We start from the raw sequence: 13874 nt of genomic DNA, 5'->3' as shown, positions 1-13874 counted from the left end.
GTCTTTTTTTGTGGCTGAAAATAAACTTCAATATCAGAAATGCCATTTATGTGACCTGCGTTTGGTTGAGATATTTCAAGGTTTTTAAATGTTTATAATATTTACTGTATGAGACCTAAAGAAGGGCGGTAGAATAGGGGGTTTATTATTTTCCACAATGGAGTCAGCACGCACATGCACACACACACAAATCAGGAGTTTGACAAATGGATTTAATATCTTTTATTTGTGTGACAGTGAGACAACTGTAGTCATCCAGGATAAGATACAGAAGTGTATTTCATGTTTTGCGTGAAAATGAACTGTTTGAGAAGGTTTCTGCACACACTAACACAATCACATATATTTTAATGAGGGTGTTTTGATCATAGCAATCATGGAAAAATATCTTTATTTACACTATAAACAAAAACTCTGCTAAATTACATCAACAGTCAATTGCACATTTGGCCTTTTCAATGTGGCATAAAGACACCATTTGTCTGTGAGTGACTATCAATAAATAGTCAATACATACAACCAATAAAACATGTCCCAAAGTCTTACTGCAACAACAGGTCAAGGTTTTTAAGGTGGAATAGTGTCTGATTCATTGCCACAGTTTATTATTAAAGGTCACCATCTTTACATGCATGGCTACACTTGGTGAAAACAGGGCATTCATTTCAGAGACTCAAAGGTTTATTTCCTCTTGTTGGCCACGAGAAAGTAAGCCTTCTCAATCTCGATGTCGGCTGGACACGTCTGTTTGAACTCCTCTCTCTCGTAGGCAGTTTGAAGGTATCGCCACACGCCTGTAAACTGGGCGGGGATGTCAAAGTCGCAGTACTTCTTGGCAGCAACCTGAAATAAATGGAAAGGGAGATTAAGCATTTTGAGAGACAAAAAGTGCACCAGGTACATAAAGATCATAGGAAAAGGAAGTTCTCAGATCATTTAGTTAAGTAAAAGTACCAATACAACAACGTAGAAATACTCTGTTACAAGTTACAAGTAAAACGCATACTGTTAAGCACGATGTTATGGGCCCCTCCAGAGGTCACAAGATAAATCTGAGGGGTCATGTGATGATTAATGGTGTTGGAAATAAAACAAAGTTCAGATACACAAATTTGTATTATTTTTTTGGGACTTTTCTCAAATGTTTTGCCTTTTTTGTGAAATATTGGAGAATTTTAAAACGTGACAAGGGGCCCCAACCAGATATTGTTTATTGTTGAGAACCACTGGTTTAACCTTTAATAATGCGTTAAAGGCTTATCATATGTTTTTTTAATGTAAAATCTTAATATGAAACGAGTAATTACAGCGGTCAAATAAATGTAGTGGAATAAAAAAGTATATTTCCCTCTGAAATGGCACAAAGTTTAAATAAGCATAAAATGGTAATACTCAAATAAGACAAATAAGTATCAAGTACCTTAAATTGTACTTAAGTGGATGAGATGCATGTACTTAGTTACTTTCTACCACGGCCTCCACACATCTAACAGCCAAGCACTTCTGTCCAGATGAAGACTCATCGTGCTAAGATTTACTCTACAAGCACATTACCAGAGAATACCCTAAAATGATGATGCACTGTCTCACCCTGATAACGTGCAGTTTGGGCAGCAGGTTGCAGTCAGCTAAAGTGAGGCGGTCGCCATCCAGGAACTTCCTCTTGGAGACAGAGATGGTTTCCCGGGAGTTGTGGTCAATCTCCTCTGGGAGGGGGGAGTTCAGGTAGTCATCCAGGCGCTTGAACTCCCGCAGCAGGTTTTTCTCGTGGACTGGATAGTCAGAAACACAGAGATATATTGTGTAAGGTGGTGTAATGTAACTACAGGTACGCAGTGCTTCCGTTTTATGTAACCAAACAGACTATGAGTGTAAATCAGCCAGCTACAAAATAAAATGCTGCGTACACATCAAAGTATCACAAATATAATACTATTACTTTTGATCAGTGGTGGAATAAGTATTCAGATCCTTTATTTAAGTAAAAGAAAAAGTGACAGTAAAAGTAAATTTAAGCTGTTTCAATGTAACTGTTTTAATAGCAAAATAAAAGTACTCATTATGCAGAGTGTTTCTATTATAATATTACATTATATTTTGGAGGCTGATCATATATTTTGTAGACACATTCTTAATCTGAGTAATAACTATTAACTATAGCTTTCAAATAAATGTAGTGCAGTAAGAAAGTACAATGTTGTAATCCTGTGATGACACATTAAGAATATATTTTACTATCCATTTCCTAAACAGTTTATCTCACATCCATGTAGGTGAGAATAAGTGAAAACATTATGAGCTGTCACATGTTTAATGAATTACAACAGCCCCAACTTACAGGCGTTATTTGGACTGTTCTTGATGAAAGCAGAGAACTTTGCAAAAATGTCGGCACCCACGTCAAAGGACTCTTTGTTTAGTGGGCTGAGATGAGGATACCTGTGGGGGAGAGAAGAGAGGAGAAGCCTGGGAGTAACCTTTGTTTGATGAGAATGAAACTCGCACTTCATTGATATTTGTTTAATGATCAAGCGACAACAATACCTGGGAGGAGCCAGTGTTTGCTCAAGGAACTCCTCGATTTTGATGAAGTCTGTTTTGAGGGTGCCGTTGTAGAGGAGGAAAGGGGGGTTGGTCCCGGGGGCCAGGTCTTTGAGCTCAGCTGGCTTCCTGGAGAGGACGTAGAAAGATGGAGAGGAAGAAGGGCGGGGAGGGGGAGAAATCTGAGTTGGTTATAGAAGTATTCATTCAATCAGACTGTTATCGAGCACGTCAAAATGTCAGGATCAAATGTGGCACATTGGATTAATGATTTCAACAGGCTGTTTGTTTAGCTATAAAAACACACGGCGCTGGGAGCGGTCGGCTGTTTAAGAGGCCTGTAGTGAGTGTGTGTGTGTGCAGTCTGAATCACTCAATTATCAGCATCCTGATCTTATTTGCTCACCGGTAATGACCCTGAGAAATTCACACAATAAAGCCTCAATTAAAGAAGGTGTTTGTTTGAAAGCGACACAGAGCTCTTTGTACACTTTGCGCGGGCCCCTCCCTCCGACCTCTGTTTGACAGAGGGAGCAACACACCTATTGATAAGTGAGAAATGGTTTGGATTACGGAATGAAACTCTCTTAATAGATCTCTGTGTGAAAGTCCCTGAGACCAGATGCTCAGGAAGTGTTTGTGCCAGAGGAGGGGGTGCTTACTTCCTCATGTCCACAGTGGTCACTGTAAACTTGACTCCTTTCAGCCACAAAACCATAAAGAGCCTTTGGCAGAAGGGGCAGTTCCCCACGTTTTCACCATCATGTCCAGCCTGAAAAACAGAGAAATTAACACAATTTTACTTTTATGACCAAATGAGCCACAAAAAAAACAAAAAACTGGTGGAGCAGTCACAATATCTCTTATTTTCCTTTCTGCTGATAAACAAGTGATCTTGCAAGTGAAAGGCGTGTCTGACATATTTAATGGCAGTTTCCTCCATGGAGGAGAAAAACAGGCATTGTGTTGTAGTGGAAAACAACAGACGCTAACATTTGCTCTGCACTCTCATCTGTACGGTCTGGTTCAGTCCAAAGGTAACAAAATCTGCCAGCACCTCTAGATATTGTTTGTTTAATTAATTTAATTATTAAAAAATGTAAGTGTAAAAACAATAATTTGCTGTTTTATGTGGGTTTATGTCCCAGACTATTTCTTGAATTTCTTCTCCATGCACATAACTCCCTGTAAACATATGACTTTTTACACAAATTTTTGTACAGATTAAACAAACAAGATATAACAGGTTAATTAATGAGCTTTAGAGGTGCTGGTAGATAATTTTTATAGCTTTGGATAGAGCTAGGCTAGCTGTTTCCCCTTGTTTCCAGTCTTTATGCTAAGCTAAGCTTACCATCTGCGGGCTGTAGTCTGAGAGTGGTATCGATATTCTCATCTAAATCTCAGCAACAAAAAGCAAATGAGCATATTTCCAAAAATCTCAAACTATTCCTTTAAGTGACTGAATGTTGAATGTTTAATTTACAGAGAGACATAATGTATTGTTTTTTAAAGCTTCATTTGACCTTGTTTTATATATCAGCAGACACTGTGTCTCTTAACAGATGCCTTTAACAAAAACACATTTGTATACAGGTGTAGGAGAATGAAAGGATCATGATGTATTTTAATGTTTGGGCATTAGGCAACAACGTGAGGTGATAAATTAGTTGTTTATGTGACTTCTTGATGTAGAGGACTATATCTGAATGTGTGCGTAAGTAAAGTGGGTGTGCCTGGTTCATGCTTGGGGCCAGTCACCCTGCATGCTCCCCGCTCCTCCTGGGTGTGCGATGATAAGGTGGACTGTCTGTCTGTGGCCAGAGTTCACTGATAAAAATGTGCTGTGACCCTCAGCTGGGATACAAACACTTCAGCATCTGGAGCACACGGTATCTGTAAATGGCACCCATCAAAATGAGAGTTGTCCTCTGATTGACGCCGCTCATACAGCAACACACTGTGGATCTCTGCCCTTTTACAGTACTGATAAGTGAGCAGCAAATCCTAGTGTGACTCCTTTGTTTTCCTGTATCCTTTCCTCTAAATATAAAACAGACAAATTGTGGAGTCGGATTATACACAGCACATTCTTTTGACAGTGAATTCAGGTGGCTTTTCCTCACATGTTGCAGTCAAGTAATCAGTGAAACTGAAAAGAAATGACTGACCTTAATGAACAACTCGATGCTTGGATCCTTGTCGGAGTTCTGCCGAAGTGCCATGTTGACTCAAATAAAGTTTAATTTACTTTTTTTTAAATTCCAAGTTCTTGCTCCCCAAATCTCCTCCTTAAGTCAGTGGTTATTTGCACCCCAAATATCCACAGAGATGAAGAGAGGAAGCTGATAAAAGTGCCCTTGAACAAGAGCAGCTCTGGTTTCAAGTGTCTTCGAGGTCGTGGACGTCAGGAGAAAGTGCAGCACCTCTCGGCCGGTTGTGTTTTGTCTGAGGGCTCCTTGGAGGCTATCGCTCTGAACATACTTTACAAGTCAGGGGAGAGGGAGGATCTGGAGAGATGGGCGGGGTACACACTCTTATATACCCAGAGCCAAACTCTATGAGGAGAGAGCTTAAAATAGGATCCTCTGCATATTGCAATACATTGGATGATAACACCATGTGACTCACACAAATTCAGACAATTAATTTGGGCCACTCACATTCCAAAACATTTAGATATGGAAAGAATAATAGACTAGGAGCACTTTTCACAGGAAGGCTGCACTTACTGCAAAGTACTCACTGTGTATTGAGGGACACTGGGAAACAGCACAGACACCTCATCTAATTTGAAGGCACAAAGTCTCACTCCTGGTTGAATAAATCATGTATAATATGTCTGCTTTGGCCAGAGGAATGTACGAAATACCTAAACATACAGTTTAGAAGTCATGCTGATTTATTTTGGTGTGTGTTTTGTAATTTAATGGTGATTAATGAGTATATTTTTGCTACAATGATGAAATAAAAACGTTAAAATAATGATTTGCTTCAGTGCTTTTTAACATACGAAAATCCACCTAATGTCTTCTTAAAATGCCAGTAGTACTCAAGTACTATAGAATATATTCAGTAAATATTTTCACCCTAGTAAAAGTTTAAATGCAGGACTTCTACTTGTAATGGAGTAGTTTTACATTGTGGTATTGCAACTTTCTTATGTAAAATCTGTGAATATTCCTACCACCACTAAGTACAGTGTATATTTGGCTAATTGTATAATGTTTTTTACTCTGCTGAACCGAGAGGAGGTCAAGTTAAGTTGGGGTTTGTTTTTTCAAACAAAGTGTTTTGAGTAAGTCATCATGGTAGTGGGGAATCCCCACAGTGTTTTGGTGTAAAAAGGAAGGAGAAAAAAAGTTACTTTCGATTGGTGATGTGTTTTGGATTAGTTGAGGTGTGAAGAAAGTTAGTATTAAAAAATTCTTTGTGCTTTACAGTTCAAGGCATTTGATACCCCCCCCCCCCACCCCCCCACTGAATACTATACTTTTTGTAAGTGGTAATTAGTAATGATGAGCAAAGCTGTCTTGGTAAATACATTAATGAACGTGACCACATGTCCTCTGGGGCTGAGGGCTCAGTTCAGTAGTAGTTTCTTATAACATGGTATCACTTACAGTAAATAGGGGAAGGGGAATTCTATGATAAAGTCCCCATGCCCACTTCCCTAAAGAAATAAGATGAACTACATGGGCAGGGTTATGCAACGCGTCACAAGGAGAAGATAACGGGCACTGTACCATGTAATTTGTTTCATATGGCTCTGTGCCATTTAAAACAAACCCATCACATTGAAATTCCAAACAAATCCTGGAAATTTGATGAAAAACAATGTAACGAAAAGAAAGTTGTAAAAAAAAAAGCATCCTCCTCTTTCGTTTTAAATGTCTAAAAAGTCAGGGAGGTTTCGGCCTGTGATTTGTTGCAACCCCTCTTCCGAGACAGAGTAGTTTTAAGGAATTATTAGTCACTTTACTGACACTTCCTATGGGAGTGAATGGAATATTACTGGAGTATAAGGTGGGAGTGTCACTCTTACTCACACACATGATTAAAACGTGGGCTTCTCCTTTGAAATTATCAGCCACCATTATTACGTCCACTCCGCTGCTCATGGGAGGAGTGTTTATTGGAGCTTGTGTGATAAATGGCTGGAGTGCCAGTCACATATTCATTTTAGTTCACCATCACAAGTGGCTGCAATTACTGATAATGTCCTCAGCACTGGTGAATGACTCCATACGTATTTCATGCTTGTGTTTGGTTGATATGACAACAGCCGTCACACACGGTTGGGAAAGAAAGGATGTGTAAAAGGGAAATTGAGGTTAAAATCACAAGCTTTAATGTAAACTGAAACTAACTCATTCTGGCTACGCAGAGAGGACGTTCAACAGAAAGGGTTTCCTGAGTATTCCTGGAAAAGACTGGCAACAGTGGAAACGCGTTTAATTCGCCAGTGGCCGTTCACTTCCTCCTCCACAGACAAAAAGATAGGAAAGCCCCATCTCATGGAGAGAGATACACATATCTCCACTGGACACACACAGCAGCTGGAAGTGACCTCCTGGAAACCAGCGCCTTATCTCCATAAACAGGACCCTCAATGTTGACAACCCAGTCCAAGAGAATGAGTCTTGATTTTGCAATTACACACACACACACACACACACACACACACACACACACACACACACACACACACGTAAGGTCATGATGTTAAAGATGTTATCCTGTAAACAAAATAATAACATGCCAGTGAGCCTCTACAGGATCTATAATGAATTCAATGAGACTGTCTTTTGACATTTCTATAGAGAAAACAACAACAACAACAACCATAGACACATAACATTTTGGGGCAATTTATGCGTTGTTAGTATTTCTTAGTGAACAACGGCCGAGCGCAGTGACTTCCTGGTGATTTGTCGCCACAGTGAAGTTGCCAGGTGTGGTGCCAGCGTACCTGAGACATATACTAAAACCTCTGCTCACAGGCCGTATCTGGCAATCCGCACTGTAGCTAGTGACATTTCACAGAAGTGCAAGGTGGATGATTGACCTGTTGTCTCTGACTTCCTGTCACTTTACAACCCCCCTAAAACTGCAAAAAGGCTTTTCCTCAGCAGATATTTACACCTGTGCTTTTCCTACTGGGACATGAAAAAAGCCTATTGTCATTTTTACATTTCTCTTTGTGCATGGATCAAACAAATGAGATGCAACATGTTAATAAGTGAGCCTTAAAGTTGTTGGTAGGCATATTTTTGAGAACTGTTTCCCCCTGCTTTGAGTCTTTATGCTAAGCTAGCATTCCGGCTGTAGCTCCTGAGCTCTGTACTTAACACACAGACATGCAAGTGGTACTGATCATCTAACTATGTGAAATAAAGCAAATGAGTGCATTTCTCAAAATGGTAAACTATTCATAAAACTCACAATATGAAACAACGTCGTCCTTGTACTTAAGCCCCAAGCTGCAACAACTAATCGAAAGAGGAGTCACATCAGAGGCTTTTGCAGTATGTGCCTTTTAGTTTGATTCTTTCATTTTCTAAATGTACATGCATCCACACATGCGACATCCTCCCAAGCTCATCCAAAGCAACACTGGAGCTCAGTTGTCCGCTCTGTTCAACGCAATCAACTGTGATGTTTTTTATTGCTGAAGGGGGGGTGGCAGTTTCTTGTAAACACAATGGCCACATTGACCTACTGACCGCTCTCTCCCAGTGAGTCAATCGCACAACAACTCATTACAACAAACCTCGGGGTCTGTTGTGCAGGATATGCACAATGACAGCGCCATGGAGTTCTTCTGCCTCTTTCTACCTCTTCTTTTGGCTCTGAAGACACAAGCAGCACCTTCGACTCCTGATTTCTCCAGTAAGTGCCTCGTTTTTTACATCAATATTTGCCTTTCTCAGGAGAAAGTCAAAATGCTGACCAGTTATTTTTTAAGCTTCAGAGACACATTAAGCATCCCATTTTTTTTTCTGCACATCCTGCTTTTCAAACAGCTGGTCCAGCTCATGCTGAAAGACCAGAATCAGGGTCCTGAACTAAGATCTTCACACAGAGTAGGACTAGTTACTCCTAAAAAAGTTGAGTTGTTCTGATTCCTGGCAATACAATGTGATGGATGATGTTTTGCTAACAATGATAAAGCCAACGGTAGCTTTTGACTCAGACACCTCTATTGTGAGCTGTGTACCTCTCTATCTGACCTCAGCAGCGATTTCCATTTTGTTGTGCGACTGCATGCTCAGAGGGGCTTATAATAGTTCATTGTGAGCGAGTGCCTGGTACTGCCTCTCATTTGCTCCCTGAAGCTTCAAACTGCGCACACACACACACACACACACACACACAAACAGGGGAAGCACACATGGGAGGGGAGACTTCACTTCAGTGTCCATGTTCTGTTGTTGCCTTGTATGTTTGTATGAGTGGTCATATGGTCCAAATATTGTCCTGGAGAGCTACACCCAGCGACTGGGACACCACCCAGTTGACAACCAGGGCTGAGCTGCTAAAAAGGACTAAAAAAAGCATCACACTAGTCACACTATTGACTTGCCAATTATAGACAATGAAGGGCTGCTAAATTATATATTATTTTGTAATAATAACTGCGTCAACCAGTCATCTCTGCTTTGTTAACAAGGGTAAATAATTGACTTGTTAGCAATAAATCAAATCTGAAACTCTTGTTTATTACTGACGTAAGTAAAAGAGGAGTTACTTATCTATATATTCAAATGAGATGAAAGACACATTAAAACACTGTTTGAGATTAGATATCATCACACTGTTGTGTATGTTTTCGTGCCTGCTGATTTGCTGCACTGTTCTTTTTTCCCACCTGTATATGCTAACTGACTTAAAAGCGATCTGCCACAATCTGCAGATGCATAAAAGTGAAATTAGCATCACCTTGTGTTCTTTTCTAGGATACCTTCACACCATCCTGAAGAACCACACGGCTCATGCCTGTGAAGGAGACATGCTCATCATCGAGTGTCCCTCCAGGACGTCTGTGACCGTCCTCTCAGCTTTCTACGGACGTCGTGTTCCTAATCAGCATTTGTGTCCCTCTGCAAACACAAACATAACTGTGGAGGAGGATAAAGAATGCACTTCCCCGGTTGCCATTGAGGTATATAAAGCCACAAACTTTTAGTAAAGCCTTCCTCGAATGCTTTCATGACTCACTCAGAAGATTACAGTAGTCAACGTGTTTTTTCTTATTGCAGAAAGTGCTGTCAGAGTGTCAGGATCGCCGGTCCTGTCACATCCCCGTCTTCAGTCCAGTGTTTGGGCAGGACCCCTGTCCTCTCACCAGCAAGTACCTTCTAGTCGCCTACAAGTGCAGACCAGGTACTGCATGTCGTTAAGGTCCAATACTTATTATATAGACAACTATATGACTAGAACAGTAGTCAGGGTGCCAACATTTGAATCAGCTGATTGTCTTTTACTTACGTTGCTAAACTGATAGTAAGAAACCCAAATCGTGTGTTTTGCATCTTTACACCTATCACTGCATGTACTTTATATTAATGTCCACCATTTTCCAAAGGATTAGTGAAGCATGGAAGTTCATTGTTGACCTGAAATAGTACTTTAACAAAACAATCCCAACTCAAGGTCATTTTACAAGCTTTTTTCAGAGCTTTCAACCATATCAGACGGTCTTCATCAGAGGATGACGTTTGCTCAGTTGTCATGGAGATCTGTTGCATCTGTTGATACGTGCTCTCAGTAGCTGTTGTGATTTCATCCATCGCACTTTTGGGACTTCTCGTCGAAGTTAAACTTGTCAACAAATGTATCTTCATGAAAACTGAAAACAAACTCCATCTGCTAATGAGGGGAAGTGTTTATATGGTTGAAAGCTCTGGAAAAGACCTCGGGTTGTTTTTGTTTTGGTGAGAACCACTATTGCCATCGTTTTATTGAATGCATCTTTTTCTACCTTCCGGGCAGCTACTGTTTTCTGATCATTTCTGTATGAAAATCAACTTGTAGTAACTTGAAACCCAATTGAGATATAGGTGATCCATCACAGTTAACATCATCTCTACTTTTGTTTTTGTTACAGCAACATTTTCATTGCAGGTTAATGCAGTTGAAAGTGTGGGTGATTGTTAAAGTTTCTTTACTAGATGTTCATCAAAATACTCCTTTCTGTAATTATGTGTATCTGTTTTTCAGAGCACCACCGCACAAGGCTGGTGTGTGAAAATGAGCGTCTGAGGCTGATGTGTAAAAATGAGACCGTCCTCGCCATCTACTCCGCAACATTTGGACACCTGCTGCATGGCAGTCCTTACTGTCCTCAGGAACCTGGATCGCATACTGACATGGGTCTGAAACAGGGCGCTTAACTGTCATCAAGTTGGAACAAATAGCAGTTCTATAGACACAATGGAGAATAATTGGTGTTCATCTATAAGTACACATTAATAAAACATTAATTGAATTATGCACAGAAACGATCCATTCAGTGGTGCATCTTCAGTAAGACTGTTCAATCACAACTTTATTGTTGCTAATCACAGCTGATATTTGAGACCAGAGCATAATGGTACAATATTAAACTGATTACATTTACTAAACTTGATTTATTCCAGAGTGCTTGTCACCTTCGGCTCTGAGGAAGGTGTCACGCAGATGTCACAGCAGAGCGAACTGCTCATTACTGGCCGATACTCAAACCTTCGGGGACCCCTGCTTCCCCGGCACCAGGAAACACCTGCGAGTGTCCTTCACTTGTGGTACGTGACGAACCGGATGTTTCTGCTTGTGACTGACATAGTTTGCTGCATGATGTTAAAAAAAAAACCCCAACTCTAATTTTCCCTTCAGTGCCTCGGTATCTTCTGGAAGATGTGGGTCGAGGGTCGACAGATCCTTTCATGATCTCAGACTACACACATGGTGAGAGTGAGACTGAAACTTCTCAGGTTTTTGTTGCATGCAGCAGACTTTGACTGGCGTCTGAGCCCAGACCCCTCTTCACCTGCAGGTGGATGGTACACTGGCCCCACCTACAGGCCTCAAAACGTGCTCTTAACCAACTCTCTGGAGATCATTGAAAAAATATTGGGTATGTGCACTGATGCCTGTAGACCTCAGGCTAGGGTTGCATGTACATGTCTTATCATTGTTGTAGATCATATTTAAAGGGCCATACAGGGGGTTTTGCATGTTTTAAAAATGAAAAACTGAGGGGAGTCTTTCAATAAAACAAAATAAAAAATGTTATTTTCATATGCTCAGTCACACCACATTTACATCTTATTGATTGACAATAGGATTTTCACTTTCTGCACAAACTGAGCACATTAAAAAAATGTTTTCTGCATTGAACTGCTCCCCTCATTTCTCTATGAAGTAATACATAATTTGCATAAAAATGTTGCACTACTGCTGACATTTTCCAAAGAATATCATAGTTTTTTATAGTAATGCATATTTTTTTCTTAATTTCAGTCAGCCATTCGTTCACTTTACAGTTTATTACAGTGTATTAAAATCAACTTGCCCTTGTGAAAGCTGCTTAAGATAATCAGGTAATCAATCAGTAAACATTTAATTGTCTTCAAATGTTTTGTCAACACCACATTATCATATAGTGGTAATACAGCTGAAAGCTTGGATTTCTTTTTCCCCCCTGGATGGTGTGTTCATTTGATGGCTGAAAATTCAAACATCCATGTTAAGAGAACCGACAGCCAATATGGACACTTATGGACAAAATTCATGTGAAATTTACAGATTTTTGTAATCCAGAACTAACTTTTGATTGTTGAAATCTTTTGATTGTTGAATGTTTCCATATGCACACAATTAAACTGCCGAAAAAGGACTTTTCAATAAAATCTGTGGTTTTAACTACATTACCAGGCAAAAATAAAGTAAAATGTAAAAAAAAATAAAATAAAGACATTAAAGACAACTTAATGTTCCCAGTGATCAAGTGCCTATTTTGATTGAGTTTAAAGCCTCTGCAGGTGTATTTTCATATAGCACTGACAGGAAATGGAGTCAGTGGTTTCTTGGGAAGTTAAAAGCACATTAAACAATGTAAAAACTTAGGCCATCTTTTGGTAAATTGTCAACAGTAATGCAAAGTGTAAGAAATTTGTAGTAAATTATATACACCATTATAGTCCTTTAAGAGATAATTTGGTGCAGAAGGTCAGGATGTTGGACAGGATGGACAACTGTGTCTTATGCCAGCACATTTTGACTTCAGTTTGATCTCACTGCATGCCTCTCTTCCAGGTCTCCCAGAGCGAGTGGCTCTGTACTTTGTCTCCGGCATCTGTGCTGGTCTGGTTTTCCTGCTCTGCCTGTTTGGCCTGCGCTCCACAATAGTGAGGGATGTTAAAGATCTGGTTTCTGAGCTGAACGATGAGCTGAAAGCATCTCGCAGACAGCGCAAGGAGCTCATGGAGGACCTGTTTGACGATGACATCTCAGACACGTCGTCCTTCCGCCGCCTCACACAATCCTACCGCACAACAGACATCTTCAGTCCTTCCACTTTGACGGTAGAGATGGTCGAACGTGAGGTGGAACAGACGAGAGATCTGCCCAATGGAGACATCTGGCCACATCGAGACTCCAGCCCATATGCCATTCACAAGATTAAAACCTACAACAATTGAGAGAAGTCACATGTATGAGTTAAGTTACTGCTAAAGCATCCTTCTGCTCTGAAGTTTAAGTAGAGGACTGACATTACACACAGACATTTATTTTACTTTTAAAATAATTTAACTGCTCCTCCTTAACCATGTATTGTCTTTAATGGCCAAGTGACTCTAATAGTGGTGGAAGAAGTATTTAGATCCTAAGTAGCAATACCACACTGTAAAAATACTCCACTACAAGGCAAAGTAAGTTTATCTGTATAATACATTTCATACCCAAAGTGCTTTACATAAAGCATAGACAGGCATGAACATATGAAACAAATAAGACAGGAAATAAGACAATTTACGAAAGAAAAACTAAATACGATTTAAGAACAACAATTTAAAGATAATAGTAGAAATACAGTAGATTTAAAAGATTTAAGTGCAAAAGCCTAAAAATGTATTATCTTTAAATGGCCTCGGGAAAGGCAGTAGACAGAAAGGTTTTAAACCTTACCTAAGTAAAAGTATGTAAGTATTATCAACAAAATGTACTTAAAGTATCAAAAGTACTCATTCTGCAGTACAATGGTCCCTGTCACTGTTTTATTATTATATATGATGTTTCTGGATTAATATTACTGCTGCATTAATGTGTATGTTTCATTTTACTGCTGT

General features: G+C 39.8%; 2 protein-coding genes across 2 annotated transcripts; one reads left to right on the top strand and one right to left on the bottom strand.

Moving 5' to 3' along the window:
• Positions 1-207: 207 nt before the first annotated feature.
• Positions 208-5028, bottom strand: clic2 (chloride intracellular channel 2). The gene is made up of 6 exons (XM_070912813.1): positions 4713-5028; positions 3204-3313; positions 2545-2670; positions 2339-2439; positions 1591-1772; positions 208-843 (listed from the first exon to the last, which is right to left on the bottom strand). Exons 1-6 carry the CDS (start codon positions 4764-4766, stop codon positions 682-684), a joined length of 735 nt encoding a protein of 244 aa, XP_070768914.1. The 5' UTR covers positions 4767-5028; the 3' UTR covers positions 208-681.
• Positions 5029-8336: 3308 nt separating this feature from the next.
• Positions 8337-13226, top strand: LOC139291849 (protein eva-1 homolog C). Its single transcript, XM_070913965.1, has 8 exons — positions 8337-8433; positions 9501-9706; positions 9804-9927; positions 10765-10917; positions 11184-11327; positions 11419-11490; positions 11579-11659; positions 12841-13226. Exons 1-8 carry the CDS (start codon positions 8337-8339, stop codon positions 13224-13226), a joined length of 1263 nt encoding a protein of 420 aa, XP_070770066.1.
• Positions 13227-13874: the final 648 nt, after the last annotated feature.

The sequence above is a fragment of the Enoplosus armatus genome, chromosome 10, assembly GCF_043641665.1.
Source record: "Enoplosus armatus isolate fEnoArm2 chromosome 10, fEnoArm2.hap1, whole genome shotgun sequence".
Taxonomy (NCBI): domain Eukaryota; kingdom Metazoa; phylum Chordata; class Actinopteri; order Centrarchiformes; family Enoplosidae; genus Enoplosus; species Enoplosus armatus.
The sequence above is the reverse complement of the archived record's forward strand: the minus strand, read 5'-3'. Positions and strand labels throughout refer to the sequence as shown.

Bases quoted from the DNA above. Each gene is read 5' to 3' on its own strand.
- clic2 (XM_070912813.1), bottom strand. From the start codon at position 4,766: ATGGCACTTCGGCAGAACTCCGACAAGGATCCAAGCATCGAGTTGTTC. The intron at 3,314-4,712 runs GTCAGTCATTTC...TCTGTTTTTCAG, and splicing joins GCATCGAGTTGTTCATTAAG to GCTGGACATGATGGTGAAAA. The intron at 844-1,590 runs GTGAGACAGTGC...CATTTATTTCAG, and splicing joins CCAAACTGCACGTTATCAGG to GTTGCTGCCAAGAAGTACTG.
- LOC139291849 (XM_070913965.1), top strand. From the start codon at position 8,337: ATGCACAATGACAGCGCCATGGAGTTCTTCTGCCTCTTTCTACCTCTT. The intron at 9,707-9,803 runs GTATATAAAGCC...TTCTTATTGCAG, and splicing joins CTTCCCCGGTTGCCATTGAG to AAAGTGCTGTCAGAGTGTCA. The intron at 11,328-11,418 runs GTACGTGACGAA...TTTTCCCTTCAG, and splicing joins GCGAGTGTCCTTCACTTGTG to TGCCTCGGTATCTTCTGGAA.